At 35.0% G+C, this 16,586-nt stretch overlaps 1 protein-coding gene across 1 annotated transcript in view; it reads left to right on the forward strand.

Moving 5' to 3' along the window:
• Positions 1-16,170, forward strand: part of LOC121409166 (switch-associated protein 70-like) — a 28,123-nt gene extending 11,953 nt beyond the window's left edge. Inside the window, exons 4-14 of the mRNA XM_041601011.1 lie at positions 1,165-1,311; positions 4,036-4,165; positions 6,713-6,891; positions 8,328-8,465; positions 9,123-9,260; positions 9,674-9,811; positions 11,414-11,551; positions 12,203-12,369; positions 12,867-13,086; positions 14,639-14,836; positions 15,500-16,170. Of these exons, the coding sequence (XP_041456945.1) occupies positions 1,165-1,311; positions 4,036-4,165; positions 6,713-6,891; positions 8,328-8,465; positions 9,123-9,260; positions 9,674-9,811; positions 11,414-11,551; positions 12,203-12,369; positions 12,867-13,086; positions 14,639-14,836; positions 15,500-15,604 (1,698 nt within the window). The 3' untranslated portion in view covers positions 15,605-16,170. The remainder of the gene's footprint in view (positions 1-1,164; positions 1,312-4,035; positions 4,166-6,712; positions 6,892-8,327; positions 8,466-9,122; positions 9,261-9,673; positions 9,812-11,413; positions 11,552-12,202; positions 12,370-12,866; positions 13,087-14,638; positions 14,837-15,499) is intronic.
• Positions 16,171-16,586: the final 416 nt, after the last annotated feature.

A 16,586-nucleotide genomic window follows, 5' to 3' on the forward strand; every position in this document is an offset into this window, starting at 1 on the left:
AATGGATCAATCAATATTGTAAAAATACTGTATTTGACCATTACACAAATCAAGATAGTCAGATGCACATTTTCAAAAGGAATCATGGAGATTGTGATATAGACTGCTCTAATACTTGGTCAAATTGATCTCTGTCTTAAAATAGCAAGAGGGAAGATGAATCAACCTCCATGACCATTCCTCAGTGTGAAGTGTTTATACCGTGCCATTTACTGACTTTTTACTAGTCTTATCCATTATTTGAGATCAAATTTGTGATGCCCATATACAGAGCCCCAAATTATGCAACATTATTACAAGTACTAATATATAAAATTGAATTTCATGTCAGACCTAAAATCGTTCCCAAAGTGAATTTGTGTAGTCGGTGCATATGAAGTGTCCTACAGTACCTACTTAATAAAGATGTGTGATCAGACACCCTATAAGTTGCCAGTGAAGGTTCTATGTAAATAGCCAATATAGTCATTTTGTTTTCAAAAGCAAAAATTGAGAAAAAAATATTACGGGTTATTCTTCTTCAGACTCAAAATTTCAAGTTGTATTGGTGAATAAAAAATACAAGATTTCCTTTTGACACAAATTGCACAATGTGCACAACTCATGCTTGAGTGAAGTCTGAAATTCAAACATTGTTTTATTTATTTTTTGAAGCATTTCTTAAAGCTTCTTCTGCATTCTACTTGTGAGGGATATTGGTGATCAATTCTGACCAGTCATCATTGTAAAGCTTAAGATCTGCTTAAATTTCAAACTCGATTGAAATCTCAAAATTCATTTTGGGCAACTAAGTGTTGATTATAGTGACTGCTGGTCACATTTATGATACTTTTTGTTGGCTGAAATTGATCTGCAATAAATTTTGGAAAAATAACATAAAAACAAAGAAATGAAAAAGAAAGTCGTTGATCAGTCAATTTCAAACTGAGTGTTATTTCAAACGCTATTAATAGGAATGCTTCAAAGACTATTTGCTTTAAAAACTAACATTCTAGGAGCTTTGTATAGTGCACTATGCATATAAACATTTTACGTGTATGTAAAAATTCTCATTATTTAAGAAAAATTAACAATACAGCCTTGGACATTCCACCATAGACCTTAAATGGATTTCAGTGTATTAAAGTGAAGTCACATGAATTCTTATTTGTTTTTTGCCTACAGGGTACATTGAGGAAGAAAGGTCATAAAGTAGCTAGCTGGAAGGAGAGATGGTTTATCCTGAAACCTGGTTGTATTGCATACTATGTAGACAAGACACTCAAGGATCAGAAAGGGGAAATTCCTATAACTAAGAATTGGAAAGTTGAGGTAATTTTTGGTTCATTAACACACTTTAAGAAATTCAGATGCAGTTTTGTACTTGGGTCCTTAAGATGCATGTATAGTTATGGAGGACTTAATGAGCAACTTGAATGTAACCAGCTAATTATGTCTCAGTCATTTATTATTATAAGAAATTGGGTGGTTGTACAGAGCCCCAAAGATGTCATGACATGAGTCTTTTACTAACTTATTCCCTCGACTTACAACTTGTTCCCTCGACATAACTATTCCCTCAACTTTCATCCCTAGAATTATAACTTGTTCCCTCAACTTAAAAAATTTGTTTACTTGGTGTAAGTTGAGGGAAGGAGTTAAGGCCACCACACACCTCATAACTGGTCCACCATCCAATTTTGGAATAAATTGTAATAGAATCTGATGATGATATTGAGATGTGGAATGTTTTACTGTGTAATGTTTAAATAATTTTAGGAATATCTACAAATCTGTGACTATGCTGACTATACTGTCATCCATATGAAAGTGAGTCAAATATCTAGCTGAAATGACGTCATAGCAGTTGTATTATTGGCTACGATTGGAAACTCATTTGGCCTTTACTCTAAAATAAAGGCTTGCAATAATCCAAAATTGTTGTATTAGTATTCTTACAATTAATTGAACCTCTAATAAAAAGATACTTTTCATTTCTAGAAGTTGAGCAAAATGCAATTTGTTCCAAAATCAGAACATGTACCAGTGGTAAGGTTGTGGGTGGCCTTTAATAGGAATGCATTAAGAAAAAAAAAAAAACATGTCATGCATGATGCCACCTCATCAGGAGCTCTGTAGATTGTCTTACATACATAAAGTACATTTACATGTATTAATACTGTGAAGTATATTTGCCCGCATGATGAGTCTCTCATGGCAATGTAAGTTTGTGGCGCATGTCACATGAATTGGAACAGTTTCTAATTCCTTCCAAATTAAGTGTCCCAGGCAAAAGTATTTTACTCTAACTAAGAATATATAGGCTATATATATGTAGTCCTGTAGATAGAGATGGGTTTTGTGCAGATAGTGCAATGCAGTAGGTTGTATCAACTGATCATAATAGGGAAAACCCCTTTGCATTGCCTATAAATGTCAAGTTGAAGAATTGTTCTTGTGAAGTTCGGGGTCAAATTCCATTCAGCCAAAGATATGAAACTGATAATTGTTTCTTAAATTGATCTGTTTGATTATACCCTGGCTGTGACATTTTTGCTTGAAACTAGATTTAGAGTACGTTTTATACAGATCGCTTTTTTGAGTCAATCTATACATGAAACTAATGATCTGTAACTTTAAGGTGATAAATTTGAATTGAAGGTTAAAAATTCACCTGTAGAAGTACAAGAATAAAGTATTTAAAAAATGTATGACATCGAATCCACTGTGTGCATTAACTTCAAGTTCAACAACTTAGGCTCTGATTATGGGGGTTGTTTGATAAAGTACCAGTAGGTAGTCATGGCTCACTAACAGCTTTTTATTTTAAGAAATTTTATTTAAAGGGGAATGAAACCTTTGGAACAAATAGGCTTGTGTAGAAACAGAAAAATCAAAGAATAAGAATAAAGAAAGTTTGAGAAAAATCGGACAAATAATGAGAAAGTTATGAGCATTTGAATATTGCAATCACTAATGCTATGGAGATCCTCCCATTGGCAATGCGACAAGGATGTGTGATGTCACTGATGAACAACTTTCCCTTTGGTGGACTATAAAATACCCTCAAAATGTCTCTTTTTGCTTTTTCTTACGATGATACAAACTCTTTATCCATTATGTATTCTTAAAAAATATGTATTACATGCTCTCATGTAGAAAGAACACATGATCTATGGATAGATGTGATAAAAGAGGCAATTCAAGTGAAATATATACTAAAGTAATGGGGAGAGTTGTTCATCAGTGACATCACACATCTTTGTCGCATTGCCAATTTGCTTTCTCCATAGCAATAGTGATCGCAATATTCAAATGCTCATAACTTTCTCATTATTTGTCCGATTTTTCTCAAACTTTTGTTGATCTGTTTCTTTGATTTTTCTGTTTTCACACAAGCTATCTTGTTCCAATGGTTTCATTCTCCTTTAAATAATTACCAATCATAAATTTGCAAACTTATTGCGAACATATCAAGATCATGGAGAATTATCTGAAAACAAGAAATATTGTGACTATTATCTTCTGTGAACATTATTAACAACAACATGTCCTTTGTAAATGTAAAGCTACCCAAAAAAATGAATTACACTGTACAGATAACTTTGGTAAAGTCGAATCTGTTTGGTCAAGAAATATATTTGACTTTAATACATGTAAGGAGAAGAAAAATCATGTTTTGTTCTGGTCTGACAATTTTTCTTCGAGTTACAGTGTAGGTAATTATTTGACTCTTGGAAGGTCGATATTATGCAGTCTATTGTATCATAAAACAAATGAAAGGAATGCACAGAATACACCTTCAGGTTCAGTTCTGAAAACATACTTTGCAGAGATGCCAAGTTCAAAGACCAGCTATGCGTGAGATTTTCTGTGAATCTCAGTGAGATCACACACATTGTGTACAATGTATATGGGGATAGGCTGTGATAGTTGCGTGAGACAGAGATTTGAGGGGATGAACAAGAGTCCAAAATGCTTGAGTCTCACGCATAATGTGTGAGACTTGGTAGCTCTGACTTTGAATTATATTGATTTTTTTAAATGTCATTCTAGGTACTTCCTGAACAGAAAGGTAATAAGAACCTATTTACAGTGTATTCAGCAGACACCACACAGATCAACTCAAAGAGACGCTATGAGCTTAATGCATCAGATCCTAGAAATAGACAAGAATGGGTAACTGGTAAGTTATCAGATCATATTGACATCACTTTAAAAGGGGAAGGCTAACATGAAACAGATACTTGAAAATCAGAGTTACATATTAATTTTGTAATGTATCATGAGAAAATGCCCTTTAACAAATATGATAAATTCCCAATTGCATTGGTTCATGGTGAATAAATAGTTTGTGCATCCAAATAAAGTTTCGATTCATACATTGAATGTACACATGTTTCATATTTTCTGAGAGAATCGTATTTTATGGATCAAGTAGCAGTGTAGCACAGTGTAAGGGAGCTGCTCTTAAGTGACATCACATGAATATTAAAGCTTTAAAATCCATTCTTTGATGGATTTTTCTCCAATGTTCTTTCATTTTCTCTTCCTTGATTATAAAAATGAAGTTGATGTGGATTGCTTCCAATTAGCAGTTGTAAAAAAACATGTTTCATTGCAAAATGACATGTTTGCAGTCCTCATGTTATCATGTAATGCATTTACAAGAGAGACCCGGATAGAAGCTGTTGTTTGTTTTTCCATGCTAGGAATAAATAATAAAAGTTCTACTCCTATGCACATTTCCTGTCATACTGTTTAAAGGACAAGTCCACCTCAGAAAATTTTTGAATGGAAAGGAAATAGAGAAATCAAACTAGCATAGTGCTGAAAATTTCATCAAAATTGGATGTAAAATAAGAAAGTTATGTCATTTTAAAGTTTCACTTAATTTCACAAAACAGTTATATGCACATCCTGGTCAGTATGCAATTAAGCAGACTGATGTCGTCACCCACTCACTATTTCTTTTGTAGTTTACTATGTGAAATATGAAAAATTCTAAGTTTCTCCTCATTGGCATGTGAAACGAATTTTATTTTATTTGTTTGATTTTTTCTCTTTCATCTCCATTCAAAAATTTTCTGGGGTGGACTTGACCTTTAAGGAAGTATGAAGAATATATTCCATTGATTTCATAGCAACTAGTCAAGCAGGAAAGATTGTGTTTGCTAAGGGGGTGGTAATGACAATGGGGTGGAGTGGGGGGGGGGGGTGAATTGTCAGATGTTAGAAGAATACAAATTGGATTTATTTATTGTAAATCAATGAAGGGCTTCTCCAACAAAACCATGAAAAACTATAAAACTTGAAATATTCAATATTCCCTTTAATAGTATCATCAGTTTCCTTGATTGTTACAAGCCAGGAAGTATTACAGATGTTTTAACCCTATCTAGGCTGGGGGGGGGGGCCTCAACGATTCACGCAATATTTCACCACACAAAGTTTTTTTACTGCGCCGCTCACTGGCTTTTTACTTTCTTTTGAGACAAATTTTGCGTCACCCGTGTACGTACATGTAGTTCTGTTATTACGCAACATTATGTAAGTTCATGTCAGACCAAAAATTGCTCAAAAACGTGATTTTGTGTACAAAGTCAATGCAAATTGTGTTTTCAACCAAAAATCATGAATGTACTGTATGATAATTTGTTGGTTTAAATGTATTTACTTTGTGCATTTCATGATCTTAGAAGAGTCCCAAACAAATTTCAGTGAAAAACCGATGAAAAACAAAAGTTAAAAAAACAAAGAAAAACATGAAAATTTGCAAAAAACAATATAATATATTTAAGAAAATGATTTGATATCACAATTTTGTTCATGTACACTTGCTAAGAACACCACAAAGAAGAGTTTCTATACCAAAAATTAGAACATTTGGAGCTTTATTTAGGGAGTTAGAGTAAAAAGTATGATTTTGCGTACTAATTATGCATAAATTAGCATAATCACTTAATAGCAATTCGCATTGAATAAATTACTACACACTTTTGTAGATTATGTCCCAGAAAACCCATGTGCCAATTTTCGGCACGATCGCGCTGTCGATAGCCGAGATCTCAAGGGGGGGGGGCCTGGGAAGCAAGTCAAAATATCAAGCGCAAGTTTTGAATGCGGGTGCTTCATTAGCTGAAAATCAAGTTGCGCAAGATTTCTTGAGTTGCGTTTGATTGCAACTCTATCTGCAACGGGCCCCTGTATGTACATGTACATCAATTGCTTGTATTACTTATTGGGATACCATTATTTGAAAGATTAACGCTATCAAATGCCTTTGAGAAATCAGGGAAGATGAGAGTACTTTGTTCCCGTAATAAGGGCCCCTTCCCTCGGCCATATGATCTCCCAAAATACGCTGGCCTAGATAGGGTTATTTAACTTGCGTGGGTGGACAAGGGGGGTGTTTCACAAAGATTTAAGTATGACTTGAATGCCTGGTTCCATGCATTATGAAAGGCATGACCACATTGGTCAGATCATGCCAACAGGACGCACACTACTGCGTGTTGATCAATAAGATTGCACATACGTTGCATATCATGTACACATTGGCATTTCAGTGTGACTCTAAGTCATACTTAAATCTTTGTGAAACACCCCTTGGTGTTTTGTTAACACTAAGTCTGCCTTGAGCATTAAATTTGTGGATATGTCCATATATATGCTAGTTAAACTTTCATGATATTTAATTTCTGTTCCTATTTTATTCTCTTCCGTTTGTTAGCCATAGAGAATGTATTAAAACGGATGGAATGTGGTCAGTCCCCCCACGTCCAGGATTTGGAAAGTAGAAGAGATGAGAGGAGAAAGAGACAAGAAGAAGCCGAAGAGATAGACAGATTACGAAAGCTACAGATAGAGGAGAATGAGAAACAGAGACAAAGACTTGCTGAAATGGAGAGGGTAAATTGTTACAAACTGTTCGGTTGTGTAGGGTCATTTGCTTTGTTTTCAATTTGATATTCATATCGGCTTTATGGTCTTTGATTAAAATATTCTTTCTTTTTGCAATTTTTTATGACAAAATCAGACAATCTCCAAAGAAAAAGTGTGAGGGTCAGTGTCATCAGGGCATTGTGAGTGCACAAAGGAACTTTTAAAAGCTTGCCCCTCTAATATTTTCTTATATTTTTTAAATTTTTGGGTCAAAAGGGGCCTAAGCTTTCGATCCTAGCAGAATCTTCGTCAGAAATTTTAAAATTTTTCTCAGGGTTGTCTCTGTATTTAGGCTTTCAACATGATCTAATTGGCAAATGTAGATCAGCACAATATGAAAAACTGAACTTAATAATTCAATAGATAGAGAGAAGGAGAGAATTTCTCAAAAATCTGAGGGTCACTTCACCTGTATGAAATGATATCTCATTGTGGGTGATGAGCTTTCATCCATATTACCCACACTCCATGTTTGCCAGTGTTTGTTAAAGACTTTCAAATGAATGTAAAACCTTTTTGTAAACAAATTTTCAGCATTACTCCTATGTATTAAGATTGCATGCTTGATCTTTAATGAAAATCATAAGTCAGAAAAAATTAGAACCAGTGGGACTCGAACCTGCCATCTACTGCTTTCCGGGCAGCGACTTAACCACCAGGCTATTCTGGTTCACGGCTAAATCAAGATGAACTGGAATTCAAATACCCTCGATCCTCTTCTTTCTGACTCATTAATATGCATAATATGCAAATGCAGTCCGCCGTGGACAATAGATAGTAAATGAGGCTTTAATAGGAGGAAATTATAATTTGTAAACAAATTTTCGGCATTACTCCTATGTATTTTACATTATGTAAAACCTTGTAATATTTCTGAAAAAAAAATCTTCTTTTTTTGTTGTTGCATTGTTTGGCTAAATATGTTTTTTTTTCATTTGTCCAATGTAAAGTGTACAGTGCTGGAACATTCTGAATAGACAAAGCTTGTGAGGGACACGCTTTTGTGTCTTCACAATGGTTTGACCTTTCTAGCATTTATCTGATCATTACATTGCAGTGCCATTGAGAGTGAAACAATTATATTCTATTAAATCTTTTTGATGGTGGACAGTTTTAATCTAGTGATTGACAGGACTGCATATCTCTCTTTTTTGTGCTGTCATTTTGGTCAAGATGTCTGTTACAAAATTCAAAGTCACATCTTTCATACAGGAATCCTACATGCATTTTTTTCCACATTCATAATTTTCACATATTCATCATAGACAAAGCTATACGGGGTGCGGGAAAGCTACTCTGAAAAGACACATGTTGCCTTTATTGCAAGATCCTGCAAACAACTTTGTTAAGGTGCCTAAGGTTACATTTCCATTGAATCCTTTATCTTACTTTTTTGTTAACAGTTAAGAGATGAAGCAGCACAGAAAGCTGAAGATGAGCTAGCCCTCAGGATGGCAAAGGAGAGAGAAGAAGAGGAGAATAGAAGAAGAGAGCTGGAAGAAAGAGCTAAGACACAAGCAGAGATTGATGCACTTAAAGCAGTGAGTTCATCTTGTCCATCTAGGTTTCTTCTTTCAAACAACAACTGCTGTAGGAACATCGTTGCCTTACCGCGAAAGGCCGTTGGCGCGCACTGCTCGTCGCCTTCCTGCACAAAGGCTGTAATCGTACACTGCACGTCACCTTCATCGCGGAAGGGCCATTATCGTGCAGTGGACAGTACGTGCTAACGGCCTTTGTGCCGGAAGGCGACATACAGTCCACGCTAACGGCCCTTTCACGGGAAGGTGACTCAGTCCGCGCTAACGGCTTTTGTGCGGGAAGGTGATGATGTCATATTTCATCAGAGAAGAGAAATGAAAAGTCAAAGAGAAGTTGACACACTATTTGGGACGAAGTTATTGCAACAATTTTCATATATTTCTCTGACATCTTAAAAAACTTGAAAACCTGGATTAGCTACCCATTAGATGGTACATGTAGGTAAAGAGTATAATGAGTAATTTTGTGTTTTGTAACATTTCCATTTCAGCACCCCAGACTCAACGATTTGGAAAACATCATCCATTCTATTGAAATACAATAGAATATCTTATGTTACACATAGATCAATTCATGTAAGGGTCGATTTGTTCATGTTCCAGTGAAAAATATTTGATTTATTCTTGTTAGCGGCCTACCCCTTCTCTTTTCTTCAGGCTCGCGATGAGGCAGCTAGGAAAGCAGAAGAAGAACTGGCAATGAGGATGCAGAGAGAACTGGAAGAAGCCAAGAATAGGGTTAGAGAGATGGCAGATAAAGCAAGAACACAGGAAGAGATTGAACAACTTAGAATAGTAAGTTCAAGAACTGAATTGCAGCTTAGAGAAAAGTTTTCGACCTAAGAAGACAATGATTTAAAAGCTCAGTGCTTCCAGTGTAATGCATGGTATTAGTTTTTGTCTTATATAACAATAAATTGTTGAACTGATGCCTACATTTCTCATTAAGATTAGGGTATAGAGGGATGTGACATGACTTGCTATAATCTTGCTACACATGTCATTATTCTGCTAGCCCTAGGCTAGTTGCCAAATATCATGCCATAAATAAATAACTAAAATTTACATGGCAGTGAGGATTAAGAATGAATTAAATTAGATTCTTGGCAACTATTAAATTAGTTTTGCAAAAAGGAAGAATAATTTATGATTTGTTAAAATAACTGAACTGAATTGATAAACTTGATTGACTAATGTTTTTTTTCAAGGCAAGAGATGAAGCAGCCAGGAAAGCGGAAGAGGAGCTGGCGCTGAGGATGGCAAAAGAAGAAGAAGAAAGGGAGAACAGGAAACGAGAGGAAGAACATAGGGAGAAGACTCAACAAGAGATTGATGCACTTAAAGCGGTAAGTAAGCTTAATTCATGCCAGAGAAATTGCTGTTAGCTGGGATTGTATGGAGGGTGTACCTCTTAATTGACATTGTTTTTTTTTTTCTTTCTTCCTTTTTACATTTTTTCTTGTTCTTCTTTCATTGTGCTTTGAGCACTCTGCATAGTGGATTTGATCCATTATAAATCATATATGTTATTTTTGTTATTATTATGTGGCTAGTAGGCAACTCTGACAAGCTTAATAAGGTGCAATCTCATTTAGGTTGATGGCCTTTAATTCTTCACTGTCATGTAGGGGAAAAAACAGTAACACACACAGTACAAAAACACACATGTACAAAACATGATTGTACTATAAATCATACCATCTGAAAATAAGGTTATATTACGTAGGTTGAATGTCTAAAGCAAACCTTCAATGACTCTGATATACAGGCGACACTGCTAATGCATTCATACATACTTCACAAATTTCATACATTTGATGGTGTTGTTTGTATTGAGTTTATCTTGAGTTAGTGGCACTAGTCCAAATTACTTAATATGATCTCATACAATCAGAACAAATGTGATACTCATCATGTGTGTTTGATTATCCTTTTTCATTTGCCTTACACTTGATGTGTTGTTGTAAACTTCAATAAGGAAATGAGAGAAATTGTACTTCGACAGAGGTGTACATAAGAAAAGTCTATGAAACAATTAGGATGCTAATAAAACTAAAAGGAATGACTTCTGAAATAGTATTACTGCATATGTACAGCAGTTATGATAAATTTTCTTAATGCTATTAATGGAAACCATTCACCAATGGCAACATTCTGCTTTTCTTCTTTCCCAAAACATTTGTGCTTCTCTATTTGATCAAAGACATTTGTTGATGCCTTTCTTAAAGATAATTATATTGAAAATGGATATGCAGGGTTTTTTTCAATAAAGCTGTTATAAAGGTATATAATTTAGCATAATACTAATCCCAATTCCTCACTTGAATTGGTTCATCACTTAAATAAAGATGATGATGATCTACGGCATTTGTATTTTTTTGTAAAGATACCCCAAGTTTTCTTGGTGTTTTTAGTAAAATAAGACTGAATTTCCTATGAAAATTAAAATCTATATTTTATTGTTCGAAATATAGAAATCCGAAAATAGAAATACTCCAAAAATTCATGTTGGCTAATCGATTGTGGCCCTTGGAGCCACTGTGCAGCGCTAGATGAACGTAGCTGTATTCCTTACATCATTGAACGCCAAACAGGGAACCAACAACTCTCATCTTTTAATGTCTTTTGGTCTGACACGGCCGAGACTTGACCTCCTGGTTGTGAGACGGACGCTCTACCAACATTGCTTACAACCCTATCAACTTTAAATATGATAAACTTGTCATTGTAACACTTGTTTCTCAATGTATAAACATCATATCCAAATTTAGCTTATGCAAACACGAACATGTTCCAGTCATTTGTACAATCTTCCATTACTTTCCAAACAGTTTTATTGAACAGCTGTAATAACCAACGATCTAATACTGTTACACCTCCCCCTTCAATGATGGTAAATATACAAGGAGGGTAAACCAACTTCTCTTTATTGTTTAATTTGTTTGCAGGCTCGTGAAGAAGCTGAGAGGAGAGCAGAAGAAGAGGCAAAGAAGTTGATAGAGAGACAGAAAGAAGAAGAGGAAAGGAGAAAAGTGGAGGAAGAAGAAAGAGAGAGACAGGCTAGAGAATTAGAAGAACTGAAGAAGGTAAGAGTGACAATGATATGATCTTGATGACTTGGTAGAAATAAACTGTGTTGTGTGTTTAATCCATTTGAAAATTCACCTTGTAGTCTATGTTTACTTGGAGATTGGCATTGGATATTATTCACTGGAATAGCAATGAAAATGTTTTGATTATGGTAATGAATAACATCTTGATATCTAATTTTGCAATTACAACATAGCAGGTTGCAATCCATCGATAAGAATTGCCATTGTTCTTTAAGATGTTATCAGAGTAGACTTTGTTTTTACTTCCACATTAATGTTGAAATGTAGGGTAAGAAGGGAGTAGATGCTGACTGGAATTCCTTATTAAAATGGACTATAAATGGAAATTTATCAAGGTGCTTAAAAGTAGTGTCCTTTAAAGGGAAAAGAAAGAATTGCCATTCCTTTAGGTTCACTTTTTGGTTGCTGATTATATGCAATTCATAATAAAACATTATATAACATATGTGTTTAGTATTCTATATGGCCTCATAAAATTCTTCATTACTAATGGTAGTAAAAAATACATTATTACCATTGGTTTATGGAGAAAGGTCTTATCTGCCATTGATAACCTGAGAACATCTTGTTCAAACCAAAAATATATCTGTCTTCTCCTTTGACGTTTTACTTGTACTTGTACAGGCGTACGAGGATGCAACAAAGAGAGCTGAGATCGAGGAACGTTTGAAAGAGGAAGACAGGAAAAGGCTAGCAGAGCTTGAGGAATCACTTCAGCAACTGGAACTGTTACTTGAAGAGGAGAGGCAAGCCAAGAGGGATGAAGAGATTGTGCGTGCTCTGCAGGCTAGGTAGGATGAGAGTGATGGTTCTCAAGGAAATAGTCTTGGCACTGGTTACTTCTCTGGTGCTGGTGGCAGTGATGGTTGGTGTAGTAGATGATGATGGTGTAAGGGGTTGATGATGATGATGGTGATGATTGATGATGATAGTGATGATGATGACGGTGATGATGATGGTGGTGTTGATGATGATGATGATGATGGTGATGTGATGGTGATGATGAAGATGAGGTCGATGATGATGATGATGTGATGGTGATGATGAAGATGAGGTCGATGATGATAGTGGTGGTGGTGGTGATGGTGTTGATGATGACTATGTTATTTTATAAGTAATTTGATAAAAAGTATTTGTTCACAATACATATTTGCCTACTGTGATAAAGATAGATTGTTTGCAGTGATGCTTATTTGCAAATTTGAAGACATACATGGAAGATATTGATTAAAAGAGTTCAGTACTGAACGTTGCCACTGTTCCTGTTCTTCACTCTCATGCAATCCAGAATTCTTTCTGAGGAAACTGAAAAGAGAGAGGAGCTGGAGAGATTGAAGGAGGAGCAGGATGCTCTTTTGAGGCAGGAGCAGGAGAAGAGGGAGCACCTGGAGCAGTGGAGTGAGGAGCTGGTTCAGCAGAGACTGGAGCAGGCCAGACAGCTGGAGCTGGAGAGGGAAAGACTAGAAGAGCTAGAAGACCAACGCAAAGCTGCTGATGAGAAACTCAAGGTAAGAGATGACATGATGATGAATCTACTCAGAATGGGATTCATTGTAGATAATAAAGGAGAGAGTTGAAAGAAAGGAATAAATAATGAAGAGAGAGAGGGGAGAACAATGTGTATATAGAGAGTAAAGGGGTGTTGCAAGAAAATATTTCCAATCAATCGCAAATATTCTGTTGCAATTTTACAGTTGATTGATCACTTTTAACTTTAGCAAATTAGCTTACACTCCTTGTTTCATGGAGCAGATTAGCAAGAGTAAAAAAGGAGAGGAAAAATTGAAAATTGAGATAGGAAGAGAAACGGAGGTGAGAATGGCCTTGGAGGAAGTAGAGCCATGTGAGTGTATAGTTAGAGATGAAGTAAAACACGATAGGAAAGAATGAAACCATTACTTTCCCAACCATGGTGTAATTTCCTTCAGCAAGAAATTGATCCACAATGTGCTGCACTCAACCCAGGTGAGGTAATTGGGCACCTGGCAGGAATTTATTCCTTGACATGCAGCACGCATAACACCTGCACTGCTAAAGCCAGGGTAATTATGCTGCATATACTGTAGAGCGCTTAGAGACTTCTAACAAAGTAAGTATTAAGCGCTATACAGTGCATCCCAGAAAACCAAAACCGAGATTTAGCGATCATTTATCGTAACTTAATCATAAAAAGAATAGACAAATCACCTACCAATTTAAAGCTTAAAATCTCCTCTTTCGTTATTTCTTATTCACGCATGAGTGAGCAAAAACAATTTGAAGAAAGAATACCAAAAACTCATTTGGCGTGGGGTATCTGGGTTTCAAAAAGAAAACCACATTTCTGAAAAGTTCAATATCTGCTCTTTAATTTTGTACCTCAATTACAGAAAATGGTCAAGAAATAAAAAAGTTCTGGTCATTTGAAATAAGGCTTGTATTTCCATAATTTCACGAGATAAACGTGTTTTCACTGGTTTCCCACAGAAGCTATCGCATGGTGAACAAAAGATTTGATGCATGGCTGATCGTCAACAAAACGGAGTGTCGAGTGAGTTTGAAAGCCAGCCTGGAGAACCTCTTCACTTTATGAAATTATTGAAATTCAAGCCTTATTTCAAATGACCAGAACTTTGTTATTTTTTGACCATTTTCTGTAATTTAGGTATCAAATTAAAGAGCAGATATTGAACTTTTCAAAAATGTGGTTTTCTTTTTGAAACCCAGATACCCCCTGCCAAATGACTTTTTGATATCCTTTCTTCAAATTGTCTTTGCTCACTCATGCGTGAATGAGAAATAATGTAAGTAATATCAGATGAAAGAGGAGATTCTAAGCTTCAAATTGGCAGGTCATTTGTCTATTTTATGTATGATTAAGTAATGATAAATGATCGCTAAATCTCGGTTTCGTTTTTTGTGGGACGCACTGTATAAGCAAGTATAATTATTATTACCATAGATAGGACAAAATTGACTTTGGAATGCCATTGGATTAGCAAAATGCTTTATCAAGGTCTTTAATTTAAGTTCTATTTGACATTTTCATACATCCTTATCTTACAATGTCAATGTGTCTAGGCTGCCATGGACAAGCTTACTCAAGCTGAGGAAGCTAAGAAGTTACAAGAGAGGAGGAAGAGAGAGCTTGAGAAACCGGTAGGCTTAGCTCGCTTGATTCAACCCTCAGCAAAACCTCTTACCACACACAGGGGTGTTGGGGCCTTCACTGCTGCTCAGTTTGAGATAGAAAAAGAAAAAAGACAGCTAGTCAAAGGGGTAAGTATATTCGTGACACTGATATTAAAGGAAACATTATGAGGGGATGCCAATGATGACCACTATTATCATCATCATTATCATCATCATCCTCATTATCATCATCATGATTATCATCATCATTCTCATGATTAATATCGTTATATGAAATTAGAAAATCACATAACAAAGCATAAGTACAATATTGTTTGATGCACATACACCCAATGCTATTATTATTCATTTGGCATCACCTGTGCCTTGGAGGCAAAAATGGAACTGAATCTCTCTGATCCATGAGTCTCTTTTCCATGACACACAAGCATCTAAATACACACAAAACTACAAGATAATGCAGTCTATCTAAGAATTATATGAATGATCTTCTGCCTAAACACCAACATTAGAGTCATCAGAAAAGTTTGCTGTAGTTGGTTATTGTAATTTATTATAGAAAAATTGAAATTAAATATGAAAGAAGAACTCTTTTTCTCCATACTATTAAAATTTGAAGTCATGATCCCCCCCCCCCCAAAAAAAAAAAAATCTTCTTTTAACACCATTTATTTCTGCACAGCTGGTAGTTTCACCCAATGGCGTAGTAAAAATTCTTCACCAACTAAGGTCTGCAAAGAAATAAAGCATATTTTCTCTCTTTTTTTCATTATTTTTGGTGACAATCAGGATGAAGGAAATGCTACATCACCGAGCAGTGAAGGAACATTAAATGGCCATCAAGAGAACGAGGTCAACGGGGTTACAGAGAATGTTGTTGAAGGTGAAAGGTGAAAGGTCATTTAAAGTTGTGTTTGCTTCCTAAGGTTAAAGAGCTGAGATTATGTCATGAAATACTTTGTGTTCACTTCCTTTTCCTACAGAAAATATTTATGCTGAATTATATGCCTATCATATTGTGTTTTGAAATTTATTGAAGAGTATTTGAATGATATCTTACAATGGAATTTCCAGTCAATGTACTAACATGAAAGCTTTACTACAATGAATATCAAGTGCCTGAATAAAGTTTCTTTGACTATTCAGTTTATGAAATGCCTGCTTAAATCTTCCAGTCAATTTGTTGGCCAATCATTTGTATAAAGTGTTGAAAAATACCTTTTTTAAAATCTATATATTATGTTTTTATGATACAATATATTTTTAGATTATTCTCTTTATAATCATGTTCATATGATATTGTATTTGTTATTTGATATCAGAAGCAAAAAAATTGAAAATTATATTGTTTTGTTCAAATCGTGGAATGCCTGCTCAATTCATTTGTTTAATTTCTGTGCCAATCATTTGTATCAATTATTAAAAAAGAAATATTTTTCAACTTTTCTATTTCATTGTTTGAAAATAAAATGTCCTTAAAGAAATATGTTTTTTCTCTATATGAAATATTAAATATAAAAATATATTTGTTATTGTGAAATTAAAATTGAAATTATGTTTTATTAAATCTTACATTTAAAATATAACATAATCATGCAGCCCCTTTAATGTTTATGTTGGTCCTCACTGAATTTTGAGAGATTTTGTTGTCAGCATTTACACAATAGATGATTGCAACTTGATGAACCCGGCATTGTTAAAAGAGCTGGAAATAATTGCAATTAATTTAGGTTAGTGGACCAAGCAACAGGCTCTCAGGTAAAATACATTTGTCAGCCCTACCCATTTCACTTTCTGCTCTTATAAAGAGAGTGGGAAGATGATTTGACCATATAAGGCAACATGTGAAACATTTTTTGTCAAAAAATGATAGTTG

Source organism: Lytechinus variegatus, chromosome 2 (genome assembly GCF_018143015.1).
Source record: "Lytechinus variegatus isolate NC3 chromosome 2, Lvar_3.0, whole genome shotgun sequence".
Classification (NCBI taxonomy): domain Eukaryota; kingdom Metazoa; phylum Echinodermata; class Echinoidea; order Temnopleuroida; family Toxopneustidae; genus Lytechinus; species Lytechinus variegatus.